General features: G+C 38.2%; 8 protein-coding genes and 3 non-coding genes across 11 annotated transcripts; all 11 read right to left on the bottom strand.

Moving 5' to 3' along the window:
- Positions 1-348: 348 nt before the first annotated feature.
- Positions 349-690, bottom strand: SOCG_02551 (uncharacterized protein; the record flags this gene model as incomplete). The annotated part of the gene is made up of 1 exon (XM_013161043.1): positions 349-690. One exon carries the CDS (start codon positions 688-690, stop codon positions 349-351), a length of 342 nt encoding a protein of 113 aa, XP_013016497.1.
- Positions 691-1,133: 443 nt separating this feature from the next.
- On the bottom strand, positions 1,134-2,482 carry SOCG_02552 (uncharacterized protein; the record flags this gene model as incomplete). Its single annotated transcript, XM_013161044.1, has 2 exons — positions 1,134-2,312; positions 2,459-2,482. The coding sequence occupies 2 exons, from the start codon at positions 2,480-2,482 to the stop codon at positions 1,134-1,136; spliced, it is 1,203 nt and encodes a 400-aa protein (XP_013016498.1).
- A 173-nt stretch (positions 2,483-2,655) lies between these two features.
- Positions 2,656-5,815, bottom strand: SOCG_02553 (alpha,alpha-trehalase Ntp1). The gene has a single exon (XM_013161045.1). The coding sequence runs from the start codon at positions 5,148-5,150 to the stop codon at positions 2,973-2,975; it is 2,178 nt and encodes a 725-aa protein (XP_013016499.1). The 5' UTR covers positions 5,151-5,815; the 3' UTR covers positions 2,656-2,972.
- A 657-nt stretch (positions 5,816-6,472) lies between these two features.
- SOCG_16210 lies at positions 6,473-6,544 on the bottom strand. The gene has a single exon. It is a non-coding gene; the product is annotated as a tRNA-Gln (tRNA).
- A 221-nt stretch (positions 6,545-6,765) lies between these two features.
- On the bottom strand, positions 6,766-6,837 carry SOCG_16211. The gene has a single exon. It is a non-coding gene; the product is annotated as a tRNA-Gln (tRNA).
- Positions 6,838-7,040: 203 nt separating this feature from the next.
- SOCG_16212 lies at positions 7,041-7,123 on the bottom strand. The gene has a single exon. It is a non-coding gene; the product is annotated as a tRNA-Lys (tRNA).
- A 185-nt stretch (positions 7,124-7,308) lies between these two features.
- SOCG_02554 (histone deacetylase Clr3) lies at positions 7,309-9,888 on the bottom strand. Its single transcript, XM_013161046.1, has one exon. The coding sequence runs from the start codon at positions 9,652-9,654 to the stop codon at positions 7,630-7,632; it is 2,025 nt and encodes a 674-aa protein (XP_013016500.1). The 5' UTR covers positions 9,655-9,888; the 3' UTR covers positions 7,309-7,629.
- A 118-nt stretch (positions 9,889-10,006) lies between these two features.
- SOCG_02555 (cell cycle transcriptional repressor Whi5) lies at positions 10,007-11,720 on the bottom strand. Its single transcript, XM_013161047.1, has 2 exons — positions 11,309-11,720; positions 10,007-11,185 (listed from the first exon to the last, which is right to left on the bottom strand). The coding sequence occupies exons 1-2, from the start codon at positions 11,363-11,365 to the stop codon at positions 10,547-10,549; spliced, it is 696 nt and encodes a 231-aa protein (XP_013016501.1). The 5' UTR covers positions 11,366-11,720; the 3' UTR covers positions 10,007-10,546.
- SOCG_02556 (GTP binding protein Bms1) lies at positions 11,667-15,479 on the bottom strand. Its single transcript, XM_013161048.1, has 2 exons — positions 15,339-15,479; positions 11,667-15,289 (listed from the first exon to the last, which is right to left on the bottom strand). Exons 1-2 carry the CDS (start codon positions 15,438-15,440, stop codon positions 12,020-12,022), a joined length of 3,372 nt encoding a protein of 1,123 aa, XP_013016502.1. The 5' UTR covers positions 15,441-15,479; the 3' UTR covers positions 11,667-12,019.
- Positions 15,480-15,663: 184 nt separating this feature from the next.
- Positions 15,664-17,633, bottom strand: SOCG_02557 (RNA export factor Gle1). Its single transcript, XM_013161049.1, has 2 exons — positions 17,084-17,633; positions 15,664-17,033 (listed from the first exon to the last, which is right to left on the bottom strand). The coding sequence occupies exons 1-2, from the start codon at positions 17,219-17,221 to the stop codon at positions 15,750-15,752; spliced, it is 1,422 nt and encodes a 473-aa protein (XP_013016503.1). The 5' UTR covers positions 17,222-17,633; the 3' UTR covers positions 15,664-15,749.
- Positions 17,568-18,879, bottom strand: SOCG_02558 (SNARE Pep12). Its single transcript, XM_013161050.1, has 2 exons — positions 18,078-18,879; positions 17,568-17,977 (listed from the first exon to the last, which is right to left on the bottom strand). The coding sequence occupies exons 1-2, from the start codon at positions 18,634-18,636 to the stop codon at positions 17,766-17,768; spliced, it is 771 nt and encodes a 256-aa protein (XP_013016504.1). The 5' UTR covers positions 18,637-18,879; the 3' UTR covers positions 17,568-17,765.
- Between the last annotated feature and the right edge of the window lie 147 nt (positions 18,880-19,026).

Genomic DNA, 19,026 nt, shown 5'->3' on the forward strand with positions numbered 1-19,026 from the left:
GTCATCTCATTCAACTATTCGACTCATAAATTCATATCATACCGCTAACATGAAACATTACTCTGTTCGTTCGTTAAAAAATAAAAGAAAAAAATTTTAAAGGAATACAAGCCCTTGGAGCAGAAATTATTAAAACCAAGAGGATATCCAAAATGAAGAACATGTATGCAATGGATCAATACCATATGTTTTCGTCAGTTTTCATAAAGACCTTAAAGAAATACTAATGCGATACTAATACTAATAGTAAGGAGCATTGTCATGACGCATAAAATCTTAGTGAACCAATACCGTTTCGAGCATACACTACTTGTAAAATGGGCACCCAGAAAATACGGGTAAACTTGCCTATGATTTGTATCGACTTGCGATTTTGTTGCTAAAATCTCGACTGTTCATTGGTGTCAATCCAAGTCCTGGCTCTTCAGCTTTCGTATGAACTGGAGAAGGTGTTTTGTCGATGGACGGATATCCGTATTTACCTGCCTGAAGTTCTCGAATCTGTTTTAAAGTAAAAGTTCTTCCAGTATTTGTTCGATTCGTTGATGGATTACAAGGGTTATTTTGCATGTCATAACTCAATGTTTCTGTACCCTTTGCAATCTTTCCTTCTTCAACTCGCATAAACTTGCCTTGAGCTATAATTTCATCCTCTTCATCTATAGTCGATTGCAAATTTTTCTTTTCCATGTTGGAAGTATTTCCCCAATTTTCTTCTAGATACCCAAGACACTATACTTGTGATTTGTAAAGTAACTGTTTTCGATTTATATCAAAGTGTACTCTTTAAAACAAACTGTCTTCAAATTTATTTACACAGATGATCTTTATTGTTGTCCGTCCGCCAGTGGTACACGCCACCTCGTCTTGTCATTTCCACGTCAATCAATCCGCCTCTCAAGTTGGAGCTTCTAGTGAACAGAACCTGATTCTTTATAAAGTAGAGCATTACTTTTTGGTTGATGTATAAAATGATAAGGTTTTGGAGTACTGGTAATACACATAATTAGCTGTTTATTCGTAGATTATAGTCATGGCACCAGCTAGAATATAAGATTAATCCGTGGCAATTCGGATTGTAAGGAATGAGTAAGGGATAGGTAAAAAAAAGTCGCTTGTTATGCAGACGAGCTTTAAGGATTCTGTACCTGAAAGTGCTCCAGTTGTCGTTGTAAAGTAGCAATCTGTGTCTCGAGTTGTTCAATCTTTACTTGTGAATTCATTGTAAGTTGCGCAGTTGAAGAATCTACGGAAGACTCTGGAGATTTCTCTTCTTCAACCTTCTTTTTCCTTCCAGAAAAGGTTCGAAAGAAAGGCATTAAAAACCTGCTTCTCTTTCGTTCTGGGCGCTTCGGTCGTTCAAGCTTTGCTTTACTTTCAGCGCTTGGAGTCGCTGAAGCTTCGATTTCTTTCCGTGCGTCAGGGAAAGCTTCCTGAAGTTCTTCTTTCGAAGTTTGAGTCATATCCTCTTGGGAGTCTAAAATTTCTCCGACGCTACTCGTAGTACTGCTATCGGTAGTTTCTTCCTTAATCCAATCCTTTCCTTTAGATTTTCGTTTAGCAAAATCCACTGCCGTTTCTGTTTTCTGCCGTGAAAGTTTACTTCTTGGGTCCAGTGGTTCGTCGGCTTGCTCTTCAGATTCAGTAGTACTCGCATAAGCGGTGAATTTTTGTGCTTTTTCACTTTTCAGCTCCTCTAAGCTCGTAGACGTAATAATTTGTGAATGTGTAACAACCGAATTCCTTTCCTTTTTGGTTCCATCTTCATATTCTTCTAAAGGCAGCGACTCCTCATGTTCTAGCTTTTCGACGGTAAAGTCATCCCCTTCTATAATTGTAAAGCTCTCATCCGAGCTAAACATACTAGGTGAAGATTGCTCGTCATCCATTGGAACTATGGAATATGCCACTGCAAGCCCATAGCTAGGTGCTAATTTATTCACCTGCGACTGAAATTTGGGATATATGGTAAATGGATCTTCTTCTTTATCATCGTGAGATTTTTCTTGTGCTAATTGTTTTGATTGTAGTGGACTATTTTCTGTCGGTAATACAACAGAGTTTGATGTAAAGCGGGTTGTTAACGCAGATGTATACATAGGCGACAATCTAGTAGAAACGGACATCGAAGCCATGGTCGAGGATGGCGTAGAGATTTTCGTAGGTGCAATCATCTTAAGTTCTTCAATTCTCTTTGTCAATTCCTCAATCTGATAGCTGGCGCATTTTTTTATCAAAAGTCGCATCGTTACGTCGTAAATCCCTTGGTATTCTGATTTGGCTAAGCTGTAACATAGAATGGCTTGTGCCAACTCGCCAGTGACTTCTTGAATTTCCCCATCTCGGGCATATTCATGTGCCTGTCCCGGTTAGCTTTTTGCTCAATGGACACCATTCTTGCTTCACTAATTGATTCTGTTTTTTTAAAAAAAATAAATAATCTGCTCAAATATCTTACCTTTTTCAGTGAATATTGAACCATCCCACATGATAGTATATGTGTTTGGATATGGTAGAATGATGCATTTCAGTGTTTATAAGATTTAATTCCGGGGTCTTGGATAACCCTCAAGATGAATTGGTAAACGCAAACATCTAATAACTTTTAGCAAATTGGATTTAATTTTATTTACTTAAAATACAAAATAACCATACAAATAAATATAAAAAAGAATTGTAAAGAAAATCTACTTAAGGACGAAAACACTTTCTATGAGGATTTATTTTGTTTCAATTAGGGAGTAAGTAAGAAAAAGGGGAAAAAAATGAAACAATAAGTTTTATTAAAAAGATCATAATTCATTTTTTGATCGCTATGCATCGATCTCGTAAAACAGCATCATTAAAATAATAGCAAAAGGAATAAAAAAGTGCATTTTTAATATAGAGCTCCTACGGCGATATTTCGTCTGAAAAGATTGCTCTAAAAACTGCTACTTTATCCAACTGACGTAACAACTTCTAATAGTCTCTTAATTCTTTTTTTCGTTAAAGAAAATGGCAGGTTCAGTGCATGCACCTAAAGCTCTCCGCATGTGAGAATTGCAAAAGGTCAGACCAATTTCGTAACTAGCATTAACCCATCCAAATCCTTCTCTCGCAACACCTTGAATATCAAGACCTTGATTGCCGTATTCTGCTTCAACACGGTGAGGATCAACAGCTCTAGTCAAGTCGTACTTTTCAACCACAACTCCGTTAAAATCGACGAAAGACTTCGTGATAGTATACAACCAACGATATACCAATCTACGGAGTTCATCTTCGTAACCATAACGGAGGAGACCATACCAGGCTAGAATTTGTTGAGGACTCCAGCCATTTGGATAATCCCATTGACGACTAGGATTGTGAAGACCTACTTGACCAAGACTTTCTTTTGTACCAGCCACAATACCGCCAGCTACTTCAAACTTCGGTAAGCTGACTTCAATGAATTTAGCCGCTTGACGTGGAGTAGCTACACCGGCCCAAAGAGCCCAGAACGAAGTTGCACTTTCGTATGTACTTCGCTTTTCGAATTTTGTGTCATAATCGAACCACATAGACTCGGCTTCTGACCAGTTGTACTTTTCCATAGCAGCACGACGAGATCTTGCGCGACGGTCCCAAATAGCGGAAGATTCAACATTGCCATCTGGCAGCACAAATTTGTCATTGAAAATTTCTAAAACAACTCGGGCGATATCCGTTTCATACTTATACAAAAGAGCATTCAAGTCTACGGTGGCCAAATCAGCACATACTTTTTCAAGACGATAAGTTGTGTCGTGACCACTTTCACGTACGGCACGATCGTGTAAGAAGTAATCATCTAGTAAAGGTTCCTCGACTTTCTGATAGTTGTAAGCTTCGGTAAATTCTTCAAGAGTCATATTGTATTTCTCCATGTAGGGTCCCAAGAGCTGTTCAAAATGACTTGCTTCAGTTTCTGGAGGAATTCCAAGACCATCAGGACGGTATCTAGAAAGACCAGTTTTTGTATCATGACGAGGAGCGCACATCCAAACTGTATAGTATTCCTTCATAGCTGCACAAAAAGCTCGGTATAAAAAGTCTTTAGCACCTTCTTCGTTTTTGATATGCTCATATACCCGAAGAGCCATATCTGTAAGTAAAGGAGGCTGAGAACGTAGCAAGTAGTAAGTCCGATTAGCATTTAAAATCTTGCCATAGTATTTAATCTCGAAAATAAAGTTTTCAACCATGCCTTTAGCCAAATCGACACGACCGTCAACGAGCAGACCAAGCGCTTCAAAATAAGAATCCCAACCATACATCTCATTAAAACGGCCTCCAGGAACGACAAAGGGAACACCGCGGAGATGTGTTTCTCCTTCATCATCATTGTACTTTTCCATAGCAAGAGCAAGTAATCCGGGCTTTTGGTTAACATCCCGGACCCACTCCTTAGTAACCGTTTCAGGCAAGACTTCTACCTGCAAGTTCAAGTAAGGACGATCTTTAGCAGCACGGCAATAGTATTCATACTGTTCTTTCTCGGCCTGGGGAACATAGATACGGTTTACGGTATGGCCAGAACGATCCTTGGTGTCCCGACAGATGACATCCAGAGTACTAGCGTCGATTCTACGAGTAAGGGCATCCCAAAAGGTTCCTTTAATAAGTCGAGAAAGACGGCTCACGGGATTCTCGTTCAATCTGCGCTCATCAATCATAACATAGCGGCGACCATAGTCCTTCGCAAGAGTCAATTCCTGGAGTAAGTTGGATAACTGGTATGTACCACGTAACTCGTAAAGGCGATAGCCACCGGAACTAGCACTACCTAAAGAAACAACTTTCGGACCAGTATCTTCTATGGTAATCTGCATATTGCGATCGGTATCCTCGGATTCCAACAACGAATGCAGAGTTTTTTCAACGTCAACCAAAAATTTTCGAGGTTCTTTATGCTCATCCAAACTACCACGGCGGCGAATATTCTTAAGTTCAGGAGCGATAGAGGACCCGGACTCGGCGGAAGTAGAAAGCGTACGTCCACGTGCCGAACCAAGACGAGTCGAGAAATCTGTGTCTTTTGAGTAATAGCTCTTGGCATTCACAAAAGGGTCACTATCCCGATCACGCTCGTTCTCATTGAGTCTATCATCGGTGTCAACGTACTGAGAAGAGAATTTTGGAGGCATTTGGGTAAATTAGAAAAGTAAATGATATGGTAGAGCAACTGGAAACCAATAAAAAAAGCTAGTGACTTAAAAATAGGAGGAACTCTCCAAAAAAAAAAAAAGAAAAAAAGAGAACGACAACAGGAAAAACAAAAACTGAAATTATGCTTTTACGTCTTACAGACCTGATAAAGTAATATGGGAAATTAAAAGACAAAATCAAACGCAGGTACACCCAAAAGTTATCTTCTGTTCAATCAAGCAATGAGCTTTACGAACTACTTACTTCATGAATGGGGTTCTGCGAAACGGTAAATGCCTATTCTTGAGCAACAAGGGAAATAATTGCTCCTAGATGATCTAAATGTTTTTTTGGGGGTAAATAATTCTTTGAACAATTCTCCAAACGGATAGTTTGATGCCAAAATGTGAGAAAAAGAGAAACTAGAAAAAATAGGTATGATAATGCAAATGAAAAAACCTATTAATCTCTTTTCTGTATATTAAGTCTTCTTTAGGTACTTGGAAACTATTCTTCCTTCCAATATCCTTCGTTATAATGGGGAAACTTGCTAACGATAAATGTGTTTCTGTGTCGATTCTTCTATATTAGTGTTGACGTACCCTATTGTTACCTGATGACGCTTCTGTTTGTTTCGAGGTTACACAGAAAATCAAGATATCGAATTCCAATGGAAAAAATTCTCCATTGGTGGATTCCATACGCTGAATTTATCATACAAACACTCCTCCTACATCTATAATGAAATTTATTTGTTTATGAATGGCACACAACTGAAATGCGAAGGACAAACAATAGCGATTACCGTATTGCGCTGCGTCCCAGAGCGAAATTAGGGAAGGCAAGAAGTATGATTTTCGGCGGCAAGTTAGTATAAATACTATCCTTACGTCTTTAATTCATTTTATTAATTTTATTTTGTAAATTTTATTATTTCTGAGGATACTACCGGCTCTGAGACTTCTTGTTCTCAAAATACTCTGTTCGAATATGTCACTTCTTACAGATATATGTAAAGTATGTGTAAAAGCATATTCCATTTCTTGGCGGTTCTGGTATTATGGTTCACTTCTTGAGGTTTGTTTGTTTATTTTATTTTTTGCTGTTCTTGGTTTTATTTGGACACTTGCCAGAAGTCTAGTTAATCCCATGAAAAGACCTAAAGAAGGACGATAACATCAATCTTCTATTGACATATGTATTTGTCTGAACCACCAAATTTTTCTTTTATTCCTCTTTTTACTTTTTTCACTTAAAAAGTTTTTTTTTTATAAGATAAAAAAATATTCATGAAATTGTTGAAAAACAGTACATGATTGTTAGGTCGTACTGGGAATCGAACCCAGGTCTCGAGAATCAAAATCTCATGCGCTAGCCATTACACCATACAACCGTTCTGATTTCTCTCATATTTATAGCGAATTCATTACTAACGTACGATACTATCAAAGCCAACATCTACAAGACGAATGTTTGCAGTGTATATGCGGAAACACAGGCAGTAGGAAGTAAATAAAACGTGTTCTAAATGCATGAGCTCCTTTAGCACAGTTTATTGACGGGTTTCAAGCTGAGCGATAAATTAAAAAAGTGGAAAAAAGGTACGGTTGACGAAGGTCGTACTGGGAATCGAACCCAGGTCCCGAGAATCAGAATCTCATGTGCTAACCACTACACCATACAACCGTAGCTTGACATAAGCTAATCTTTAACACATTTATCGTAATTATTTAGTATTCTGCTACCAATCTTGAATAACAATACTTGGAGTATTTCAACGAAAGCCTTTCAAATTGGAGACAGTCCCAAGCAAGTACTGTATGTTAGGAGCACTGGAGTATCCTCTTCAAAACACCAAAAAACAACAAAATTAGAAGTAGTAAAAAGAACTCCCAAGGCGAGACTCGAACTCGCAACCTTCTGATGACCTTCATAAGAGTCAGACGCTCTAAACCGATTGAGCTACCCGGGACGAACTGGTGTTACAGACTAACAAGTGTGTATCGGATAAGTTGATGAGCGACTCAAATGAATGTTTTCTCTCAGTATATTGACAATTTGGATGCGAGTACTATTTGCAGCAGTAAATTTTGATACTTTATATGTAGTTTGATATATACATGGAAATGAATGGCATGGTGAAACAAGTTGAGATAACCTCTATAGTAATTCAACAGTCAACAAGATTGGCTCTTGAGAAAAATAAGACTTTGAAAGACAAACTAAATTAAACATAGTGAGCAGGGAACAATAAGTGAGACCAGTCGATATACGGCATATAACATATTAGAGACTGCGCAATTAGAAAAATAAAAAGATTTAAACTGCCGTTTTCATAAACATAGTCCATACTCATTAGTTGTCTATACCTGGGCGGGACATTCAAACGTCCGTTCTAAGTATGCGAAGAGGCATAGTACCGACGGGATCATACATTTCATTATCACGAGTCCTTTATACCTATCCTTCCTTTTTATATCATGATGCATCATTTTTTTTCAACAAGTGTGAAACATACTGGGTTACAGCCCGATAATGGTGTTCTAACATGCTCGTCCCGGAATCATGTTCACTTTGAATTAGACGACCGTACCGTCGTTTATTCTTCTTTGGCTTTTTCCAACATTCGTCTGTTGATTTTACAAAAATGAGAGAGTGTCGGAAATACCAGCCTGGTAGATCATCTTCAGACGCAGTTTTCAATCCTGTAAGTGATTCTGAACCAAAAAAATTAACAACGCAACGCACATTCTTCATCACATTGCGCGAAGCGATCAAGTTGATTACTCCTTCGACTGCTTTTCCTGATGCAATAAAAAAGATATTTTTTGCCGATGCAAGCTCAATGTAGTTATCCCAAATATATGTACATAACTTCTTTGTTTCTTCAACCATGTCATAGGGTTTATTTTCACCAGTAACTACCTCAGGTATATTGATATCTATCAATCCAAAATTCTGTTGCATAGCCCATTCTATGTATAGACTAACAGGATCTACTAAGTAAGAATCCGATGGCTTCAAGGCATTGGAGTCTTTTCTACCATCGCCTAAGATTAGAGGGGCCTCATGAATAAGTATAATTAAAACATCTTTTTGAAAAAAATCATGCGAACACAACGCCTGGTTGGCAAAGGTTTCTGAAAGGGAATCACGCAAAATAGGCAGATTGGTAATTTTCCAATCCTCAAATAGTTTTTTTGCTTGATATGATCGTATAATATCGTGAAGTCTACTAACATGAGCATTTTCCGGATTAGCAGGTATAAACTTCGGTCGCATGCATCTCCAAAACTTTGATTGAATTTCTGTAACCATGTCAACTGTTTCGACTGCATGTTTCGATGCATAAACTGTATGCAATCGACTTGGAGGCACTCCAATTAAACTTTGCGCGACAGCTAAAGCCGAAACGCTAATGGCATCCAAGCTATAACCTCCTTCTAAGGAAGCAAAAACTTTTCCATCTGCCAAGCCCATCAACATTTGAGTCATATGGGCATAAGCTGGCGGCGTCACTAGACACTGACCAATATGATCACCAGCGGCTGCATCAAACCCAGAGCTAATAATTACCAAATCTGGATTAAATTCATAAGCAATTGGCATAACAACGCGCTGGAAGGCATAAATATAATCACCATCACCCATGCCTGAACACGGCCATGGAATATTCACAGTACGGCCTAGGCCGGCACCTTCACCACAGTTCTCTGCACGACCATAGACCGTTCCAGGATAGAAACGTCCTTGTTCATAACGATGAAGAGATATATATAATACATTTGGGTCATCGTAAAAAGCCATCTGAGTACCATTACCATGATGCACATCCCAATCGAGAATTAAGATTCTTTTTACCTTTTCGGGAAAACGTTGAAGCATGCTTCTTGCTGCAACAGAGACATTGTTAAATAAGCAAAACCCACCGGGTTTATGAGGTTCCGCATGATGGCCAGGAGGACGAACCACGGCGAATGCATTTTTTACCTTCCCTGTGACAACGGCAGCACAAGTCTCAATAGCACTTCCGCAGGCTAATCTTGCACAAAATGCACTTTCGTTATTGAAGTACAAGGAGTCGCTGATCTTTTCAAGATTGGTAAGATCTTCTCTGGACATTAATTCAGTTTTAGTAATTTTTTCATACATTTCAGGGGTATGTACTCTTAATAATTCTTCTAATGTAGCCTCCCGAGAAGGAAGACGAAGAAAAGCATCAGTAGGATTAGGAGTATTTGAGACATAGCCAGCCTTTCGAATCGCATCAAAGACGCGAAGTACACGTCTTGGATCTTCTGGATGATCGTCTACTTCGTTCAAAGTCGCGTGAAAACGCATTCGTGGATCATAACAAAGGCCGGATTTCTTAATTGCTTCCAAAGTTGTTATTTCTCCAGAAGAAATCAGAGTTTCACGGCCAGTAACTCCATTTTCTTTTTTCAATAAAACCGACCATGGTGTTACCGTAGTAGGTCCGTCGTCTGCAAGTTTTTTGTCCATAACCGTCCTATTCTACAATAAGCATTCGAAGTTAGAGGAATTTAAAAACAAATAGTTTGGTAAATTACAGAAAAACGAAATTTATATAAAAGCTTCAGAATTCCACAGCGTTCTTCTACTTACAATACATGTACCTAAAGTCCGGTGGTACCAAATGGTACAACAAAGTACGCTTTATGGAGAAGAAGAGTTTCACAGCAAGTATGGCATAAATGGCTTCTTATGTAATTTAATAATTTTATGAGTTACAATTATAAAATCTCTTAATTTATAAGGGCATTCTTTTTGAACTCTAGAGAAAATGCGCAATTAGCTTCGCGCGAAAGCTCCCAACATTTACTAGAGGAATTAAAGAGATTCTTGCAATTGAGAATAATATTTATTAAATAAAAAAAGCAACACAAAGAAGTTATGGCTCATCAGATAACGAATATTGGGTAAACAAAAGGTTAGTTAGGCTAACATATTGCATCTTTTATGATTGCATAATTTTGTGAAAGAATATAAAGAATCACTAGATTTGTTCAAGAAAGGACCAATTATGATAGTTCTATTAAATAGAACATATGTTCGGTTCTACTTCTTTTTACGTAAGCTTTCTTCTATATGTTCGCTGTTTGAGATGCTGAAAACTCAGAGCTCCTGTCTGTAAGCTATATTATTAAAAACGAATTGCGGCAAAGTCGTTATACCTTCCAAAAATGGACACGGTGAGAGGGATCTAGAGTAAGGGTTTGGTGAACAAAAAATCATAAAGGATAAAGAAAATAAATAAAACGATGCGGGAAATGGTTACTCAATTGTTGGAAATCATCAGAATATGACCCAAATAAATAAATCGTTCAAGTTAACATAACAATCGTATTTACATCAGGAGATGATTCTGTATTTCTTAACCCTCAAACCTCTCGATGGAAAAGTTTCCAGTAGGAACGGCGTGAACCAAACTCAAAATAGCCTCAGCTGCCTTACAATCCTCTCTCGAAAGAGAAAATGGTACCAACGCTTGGTTTTTTAAATTTTTCTCCATATAAAATTCTGAAGTAGGCGAATGGTTGATTGCAAATCCACCTTGTCCTCCATCATGCAAGAAAGCCATATGACTGTGCATTATGGTTGCTAAATTTCCAATGGAACAAATAGGGGGAGAAGAAGGAAGATCAAAGGGAATTTTTGGCTGCTCCAAAATAGTATCGTGTGAATTCAACCACGGAGGGCTCGTTCTGTCCAGAGAGGAAGATGCCGAGGTAGGACTAGAAGAGGAATAATTTCTGGAAATTAATTGCAGAAAGTCTTCGCGTGGGCTAATCAATCGAGAGAAAGAATTCGAGCGTACTTTACGCGGATACTCATCAAAGGAATAGGTTTTCCTTGGGCCAGTCGTTTCCAAATCGTTTATAGATCTAGATCTTTTATGACTTCCTTTTTTCTTTCGTATTAAATTTTCGACCTGATCCAACGTCTGGTTTTCCCAGCCACGGTCAACTTTGAAAACCGCATATTTTAATCGCGCCTTCAGCTTTTCGGACATCTAAAAAGGATATTAGTTAATAAAATTGACATAGGAATTAAATTGATAATAAATCATTGCATAATATAGATTATAATGGCAATTGAACTTGAAGCAGATTAACTTCAAGAATAAACAACGAACCTTGCTTAAAGAATTGTCAGAACCAGTTTTGAAATGCTTTTCTTTTGCCATTGTCATATTTAAAAAATCCAAACTGCTTCTATTCAATATCAATGAGTGGAAAAGCTCGCAAGTTATTGAGTCCGTTTGCAATGGTCAATTGTTTCAAATAGAAATTTGAAGAGCCTATTATGAGTTTATAGTAAAAAGTAAACGTGCAAAAATAATTGCAATTGATGATTTATTTAATAAACAGCGCGTTTTTGATAGTTTCTGGTCAGTAGTAGAGACGCGTTGCTTCTACGTTACGTGTTCGCCCTTCTTGATACCTAATAATAAATTGAAAGCATTGGAAACCCTCCATACTACACGACTCGAAAGTTAAGATATTTCACAGGCGTATATTATTGAATTTTCATATCTTTCATTTTCTAGGGTAATTTATTTAACCACATGACTTATAGATCTAACAGTGCTGAACTTGACTTTTGAAGACAATATACAGCGAGCGCGTGTTCAAAAATATATGTTGAAACTCAAAGATCTATTAATACATCATTATAAATTATATTTATTTCCTATTATAACCCAGTTCTCCCATTTTTTTCTGTCCGATGCGTAAAAGGAATGAAACGAAAGGAGCATGCAAACAAAACAAAACTTTTTAGAAAAAAATAACCATCACCAAAATAAGTATTAATAGGCGTGTCCATGCGCCCCCATATTGAACATTTATCGTCTAGACTTTTTACCACTAGAGGCAGCACCTGAATCTTGACGAAGTCTCTTGCCATTTTTAGCAAACCAGTCGGCTTTCTCTTGGCGCTTCTTTTCCACATATATTTGTTCTTCTTTCTGAAGCTTTTTGTGATATTTTTCGTGTTCTTCAGCTTTCTTAGCTTTACGCTTGCTTTCTTTGTCTGACTTTAGGGTCATGACCTTCTGCAACAAATCACGAGCTTTTCGCTCATCCGCGTTCAACAACACAGTACGTTTCTGCATATAGGTAGGCTTGCTTCGAGGACGAATTTCTTTAGGGCGAGAAGCATAAGGAAGCTGAGCTTGTAAAGATGCGGGAACTTTGAGAGGATTGAAATGTCTAGTAGGTCGGACAATTTCTTTGTATTGAGAATTAGGAAGCAAAGGTGTTTTCAAACCAAGTTCATGGCGTACTTCTCCTGTCAACCTCATACCTGTCCACTCATTCTTTTTTGGCTCCAACAAATTAGCAACAGTCGTACAAAATTCACGGATTCGCACAGGATACCACGCTCTTAAGAAGACAATATCGCTCATTAACACTTTATCTTCGAACGTAGCACGGAAATGACCATGTTCTTTATCCACAGCTTTTTTAACCTGTCCTCTAATACCGGACACGGTCCTAATATTCGCACCTTCAAACTTGGCCACTTCCAATGGACTATTAAACATCTTTTTAATGAACGCTGTGTTCTTGAATATTTTGTATGGAACACCAGTCAATTTCAACTTCTTTACAATTTCACTTGATTGGTTAACATCCAGAACGGTACCAGTCGCAGCAATTCGGAAGCTGCCAGCTTTAGCATATTGATCAGCGACGTATTGTACCGCACAAAATCCCGTATTTGGAGCAATAAATGGTCCGTAAAATGTAGCGAAGCAATGCATATGTTCTGGTGTATACTTCAACATTCTGTTTCTAGTACGAGAATCACTTATAGAGTAAACCGGGACTGACTGCACCCGTCTCCAACCTAAGCTGAAAATCAACGGATCATTGGTTTTCAAAATTTTCTTATGCCAGCGATGTCTCTTGATCCGAACTTGAACAAGACCATGTCGCTGTTCATTCGGTAATAAACCACCAACAACCACTGGATAACGAGAATCAAAGTGTTCTACGAATTCATAAGGAACACCCTTCAGAACGAGACGTACGTAAGCGCCAGCACGATAACCTTCGATTTCAGCTCTACTTTCAGGATCCATGTCATTAAAAGCATCTCTATTGATATCAAGTTGGCGTGCAATCTTTTCTTTTTCCTCAGCATACCAATCAACATCTTTCTTCTCTGGATCGCCGCGATCTTCCTCTTCAAAGCGAAGCCTTAGTTCTTCTTTCTTACGAGCATTTTCTTCGCGCTCTTTTTCAAACTCAGGAGTTTCATCTTCGCCCGCTTCATCTGACTCCTCGTCATCGTTTGAAGCTTGTGCATCATCATCGTTCCTTGCACTTCCCTCGTCTTCCAGATCCTCAAAATCGCCTGTTTCATTTTCTTCCTCGTCGTCTTCTTCATTCTCCCCTTCCTGGGAATCTAACAAACTACCGGTAATGAAGTGATATTTGATCCGAGCAAGACGGTCTGAATCCTGGTATTTCTTTCCATAACGCTCAAGTTCTTCTTCAAAAGAGCTCTTATTATTCTCCTCAGAAATGCCTTCTGAATCAGCATGCTTAGGTTTAAAGAAATCATCTTCAACATCCTCAACTGCATCATCCTCTTCCTCCACATCCGACGACTCACCACGAATTTCTGACAATGCTTGATCCGGTGAAAGAGATTCATCATAGACCACTTTTTGTAGATTTCTACGGCGTCGACGACGAGATTCAATAAAAGAAGCTGTAGCACGGGAAGCCATACCTTCTTTCCATTTTAGATCAGACGATTCTTCAGCATCCGAAAGATCACCAAGATCTGAATCACTTTCAGCAAACGCATATTCCTCTTCAGCATTTTCGTCCTCATTGTCTCTGGTTGCTCCAATCTTTTCAGAGTATTCGACTTCATTTTCTCCTTCAGACTCGTTCTCAGACTCATTTGCTTCATCAAGATGCAGCATATCGTCCGAAACAACGCCCGACGGTTGACGTCGAGTTTTTCTGCCAACATCATCGGAGTCACCTTGATCATTTTCAGGGTCAATAATATTAGTGTTACTAAAAAGCTGGATACCGGACGAAGTATTGCTACCCAAGGGTTGATGAGCATCTTGTAACTGCATGACCATACGTTCACCAACACCAGCTTCAGCATTTTCATCCTTGGAAAAATTTGAGGTAGGAACATCTATATAAACACGATCCTTGTCAAATAAGATACCTCCGATATCTGCCATGGGACCATAAATTAATTTCTGCTTTTCAGAAAGTCTACGTCTTCGGACTTTATCAGCATCTGGCGGAGGACAAGGATCATCTAATCTAGAAGCATCGGAAACAGTAAAATCACCGACACCCGGAACGTGAACTGGCGCATCATGTTTTGGTAAATTCGTACCATGAAGGTAACCGTAAAGTGTAACAGTTCGAGACACCTTAGGATTCTCTTCAATCTCGGTAGGCAATGTTAAATCTTCCATACGATCAGCAAGCAAATATGGGTGCTGGTTGCGCCATTGAAGAGGACGAAACTTCATCACACTAATAAATCTTGACAAGTTCAAAATTTCACGATCAGGATATCTTCCGTTCAGGACACCTGAAAGGTAAAATAGCTTAGCACCTTGATATAACTCCGTCCAGAAACGATGTTTCAAACGCTTCTTGGCGGCACGAAGGGTAGCGGGCTTCTTAAATAAATCTAAGTGGGTCAGCACACCCATAATTCGGGGCATTCCATGAGGTGCTAAAATGTTAAGAAATTCCATGGTTTCCATTTCAAACCCAAAATTGGCATCAACCAGAAGCAAAACGAGGTCGGCAATTTTTGCTACATCAATCATGGAACTCAAATCGTTAGGGCATTCCAAGAAAGTAATTCTTCGTGATTTTCCTGCAACCACAGTAATAGGTCCCGTGATATTGGATACGGTATATTTGGAATATCTTCTAACTAAAGATTTAATTAATGTAGATTTCCCTGTTCCTGGTGGACCCATAACAGCAACAATTACAGGTGGCGGCGATTCATCAGGCGTACGATCAACCATAGGCACGTGCAGTTTTTTTTGAGACAAATCTGCAGTCCTCATGGCCTGTCTAGCCATACGGCCTGCTGAGGCTACGGAAAATGCCTATATAGTTAGACTTGTGTTCCATGGGAAATTCTCTAACTTAACATACCTTAGGATTGCTCTCTGGGTTGGCATTGGGAGCTTTCCTAGATTTTTTCTTTTCCGCTTTGGGCCCAGAATGCTTCGCATAATGGGCTTTTTTTTCATCCATGACTGAAAATGCTTGTTGTAGGATGTTGGCAAGTGCACTTCCTGTTCGCAGAAAAAATCAGATACAAGTATCACCCAGGTAACAATACAGGTTATTCAAAAAATACGCATTTCCTATGGAAATTCATGCTTTTGTTTTTAAATATATGAAAAAGAATAGTAGTTTCATGGGTTTTAGAAATTGGTAAGTCCAATTTGTACATATATTTATTCTTTTTAAATTAGCATTTTGCATACCAAGGTATTTGATAAATTTGCTTTATTATTATAATAATTAATCCGAAAAAAAACCAAAAAGACATAATAATACCTAAGGCTCAAAGGAGAAATCCAATCCTCCTTTACCATTCAACCAATCCTCGCCAACGATACGCAGACGGCCGTATGGACTTCCACCTCCTTCTGCTCCGACAAAAGGCGTGCTGAACGAAGCAGCGAGTAACTTTCTTCCCTGATTTCCGTATAGGCGCAAAAGAGTTCGACCGGCGATATCCAAATATGTAGTTACAATAGAGCAAAGAGTTTGACCTAAGTCTTGGTCCTTATCCAGAAATTCTCTAGGAGAAGTTAAGTTCAGAAGACGAGAAAAAAGTTTCCAACTTCTTGGTCCCAATGAATCATCAAGAGACACAAATGCTGCATAAACTGCAAAAATACCACATTGGCGTTCAATGTAAGGTGCTTGTTGTTCATAACGTCCATCAGCAAGCTTTCTGTAGCCCAACTTTTTTCTTCCAACTTCTGTGTGTAAATTATAAATAGTAGGGATCACCCACGGGCACTTTTTCTGTAAGCGTGCAATTAATAAATCAAAAAGATCTGGATTTTGTGAGCATAAAAGAAGACATAGTTTTGCTAAAGGGAAAGCGCTAGAAAGATTGACGGAAACCTCGGCCTCAGCTTGCTTTACGACAGCTTTGCAAAAGAAATTCAGAACCCATCTATATACCAGAGGTCCTTTAGTTCGAGCTTCCTGAAACGTTCCTTGTAAAAGTCCAGTAATTTTTTGAATCTGACTGTTGCTCTTGGTTATTTGACCCAATCGTGGGGTTATTTTTCGTCTTTGGGAAAGACAATAGTTTTTGAGTTCCTTGTTTTCAGATACTGGCTTGGCGATATCACTCTTGATACTCTCGATTATGTCCCAGTAATAGCTCGCATCCTTTTCTGGATCATCTCCGAACCGTTCTTTTAATTCTTTTTCTTGCTGTGAGGCTTGATCCTGAATTTTCTTTTGCTCATTCTTCTTTCTCTGTTCTTCCTTTTCCCTGGCTTCTCTCTCCTTAGCTTCTCGTATTTCTTTTTCTTTCTTCTCCTTTTCTTGTCGTTCGTGTTGCTCTCTCTTCTTTCGTTCGGCTTCTTCTTTTTGAATCTTTAACTGCAACTCACGTTCACGCTTTTCTCTTTCTGCGCGTGCTCGTTCCTCTTGTATTCTTTCAAATTCTTGAATAGTTGATTGAATTATATCATTTTCTTTTTTATTTCGTTTACTTGCCCAGTCTGTAGACGCATATATAGGACGAGTGATAGGTTTGGAATTTTCTACACAGTAGATGGGAACAGGAGGTTTTTTTTTTACCGCTCTATGTTTCCACTAATCATAATTAGTTCTCTGTAGAGTAAGCTTGTATTGGAGTTTCGTACCGCTGCAAATATCCGTCGTGTTTCGTCGTTATATAAATCCCAAATATCTTCTGCATCGAGACCAGTAGTTGGTAAAGAATTCATAGATTTGTTTGATTCGGGCATATAGTGTATGAAATTACCATCATCGGTTTCCATTTTAAGCCTTTAAGCAAAAAGGTGGAGTTACTCAAGAATCGTTGTTTATGAGCTTTGTCATGGGTAAAACAGCTTTGAAATTATTTGTGTAGTAACAGAATTAGCAACTAAAGAGGGATCATGTGTAGGCAACAGTTTATTTAAATCTAAACTGATATAATAAAAAAGGGAATTTCATGAATAAAGCCAATACGTAGTAGTATACTGCTATGCTTCGTGGATTTTTTGGAAGCCAACGGAGAGACTCTTACCAAAGGTTATCAGATGATATTGAGAAAAGTTTGAATAGAAAAGAAAAGAAATAAAATCATTTTTTGGTTTATAATCATATAAAAGAAAAGCATAATTCATTCATTTCAGCATAGAAAACATTCTGCAATAGGAAAACAAGGAAGCAGATAAACAATACTGCAGGGAAAAATAAATAAGTAATAAAATTAGGAAAAAAGAAACCCCTAAAGTATATAGATCAGAAGAGGAGCAACAAAATTAATTCTACAATATTATATGTATATAATTGGTTACGATGAAGTCTGAAGGCACATTAACCGACAATAAGGGCAGTTAAGATGATCCCCAAAATAACCACTAAGATTATTAAAAAGCAAAGACTACGTTTCCTTGCTTTTCTGGACCTTTCATTTGCAATTTGCAACTGTTTTGATGCATTTTTCGTATTCGTAGCGGTATTTCCGATATTGTATTCTATATTCGTCACAAGCTCCCCCTGTTCATTTACTATTGTGCTTAAATCACCTTGAGTTCAGTTAGTAAATTATCAACAAGCTTTCGTAAAGTCATTCATAAAAGCGGAGAACCGTTATATGGATGAACAATGAATGAAGAAAGAACTTACGGAAGATTTCATTCAATTCGCCAATTCCTTGGGTTATGTTGTCGATTTCACCTTGTCGTTCGTTAATTAATCGCTGCTGATATTCCAATTGCGAATTAGACAGCCTTCTTTGGGTATGTAATTGCTGCGTACTTCTAGCGTGTTCTTCTTCTTCTAACGCTTGTTGGCTTGCATCTTGATTTAGAGTGGCTTGAGCCGCTGCCACAGTATCCGTTTCTTGTTGAGCACACTTTTGCTGAACACGTTGAAGTTCTGCCAGAACATTATTAAAATCCTTCATAAGTTTAGAGATTGCAAAAGACGATGCTTCTTCTCCAAACCGAGAATCTCGGGTGTTGGAAAGACGGATCAAATCCGATCGTACATTTTGAGACAGCTCTCTTGACTTTTCTAGTAATTCATGAAGATTTTTCGTAATGTTATTGACCAGGTACCTGTGAATTGCAGCTGTATTTCCTCGTAAAATGTGGATTTTTTGAGCTATAGAGTTGGCTAACGACGCAAACTCTCCATTCTGATCACTGAAGTTTCTCCCTTGTTCTAAATCTGCAAAAGACATGATATAAAATTAGAGAAACTCGTACATATAGACGGTGTTGTTTGATATAAGCCTTCTCAGCGTCTATGCACTACCTTCCAATTACAGAGATATTTCTGTGATCCAGTTTTCTTTTTGTTTAATATCCTACCCTTTTTTTAAAAAGCAAAATCAAGCTAATTTTGCTTCAATTACTGTACTAAACAGGTTGCTTTTGGTATGGGCTGATGGATGATTCCATTACTATGATACGAATCATAATCACCTTGTTATTCACGCTCCTCCGTGTTGCTCGGTAGGCAAGTAACAAAATCCAGCTATGAATGAAATATATCATTTTAGGATCTCAATCACAACGTAGTTAACACATAATATAATATAAATATAAACAATGAAAAACAACAAAAATGC

The sequence above is a fragment of the Schizosaccharomyces octosporus genome, assembly GCF_000150505.1.
Source record: "Schizosaccharomyces octosporus yFS286 unplaced genomic scaffold supercont6.1, whole genome shotgun sequence".
Taxonomy (NCBI): Eukaryota; Fungi; Ascomycota; class Schizosaccharomycetes; order Schizosaccharomycetales; family Schizosaccharomycetaceae; genus Schizosaccharomyces; species Schizosaccharomyces octosporus.

Bases quoted from the DNA above. Each gene is read 5' to 3' on its own strand.
- SOCG_02554 (XM_013161046.1), bottom strand. From the start codon at position 9,654: ATGGACAAAAAACTTGCAGACGACGGACCTACTACGGTAACACCATGG.
- SOCG_02553 (XM_013161045.1), bottom strand. From the start codon at position 5,150: ATGCCTCCAAAATTCTCTTCTCAGTACGTTGACACCGATGATAGACTC.
- SOCG_02555 (XM_013161047.1), bottom strand. From the start codon at position 11,365: ATGACAATGGCAAAAGAAAAGCATTTCAAAACTGGTTCTGACAATTCT. The intron at 11,186-11,308 runs GTTCGTTGTTTA...TATCCTTTTTAG, and splicing joins CTGACAATTCTTTAAGCAAG to ATGTCCGAAAAGCTGAAGGC.
- SOCG_02558 (XM_013161050.1), bottom strand. From the start codon at position 18,636: ATGTCTTTTGCAGATTTAGAACAAGGGAGAAACTTCAGTGATCAGAAT. The intron at 17,978-18,077 runs GTAAGTTCTTTC...ACTGAACTCAAG, and splicing joins CGAATTGAATGAAATCTTCC to GTGATTTAAGCACAATAGTA.
- SOCG_02556 (XM_013161048.1), bottom strand. From the start codon at position 15,440: ATGGATGAAAAAAAAGCCCATTATGCGAAGCATTCTGGGCCCAAAGCG. The intron at 15,290-15,338 runs GTATGTTAAGTT...CTAACTATATAG, and splicing joins ACCCAGAGAGCAATCCTAAG to GCATTTTCCGTAGCCTCAGC.
- SOCG_02557 (XM_013161049.1), bottom strand. From the start codon at position 17,221: ATGGAAACCGATGATGGTAATTTCATACACTATATGCCCGAATCAAAC. The intron at 17,034-17,083 runs GTACGAAACTCC...AATTATGATTAG, and splicing joins CACGACGGATATTTGCAGCG to TGGAAACATAGAGCGGTAAA.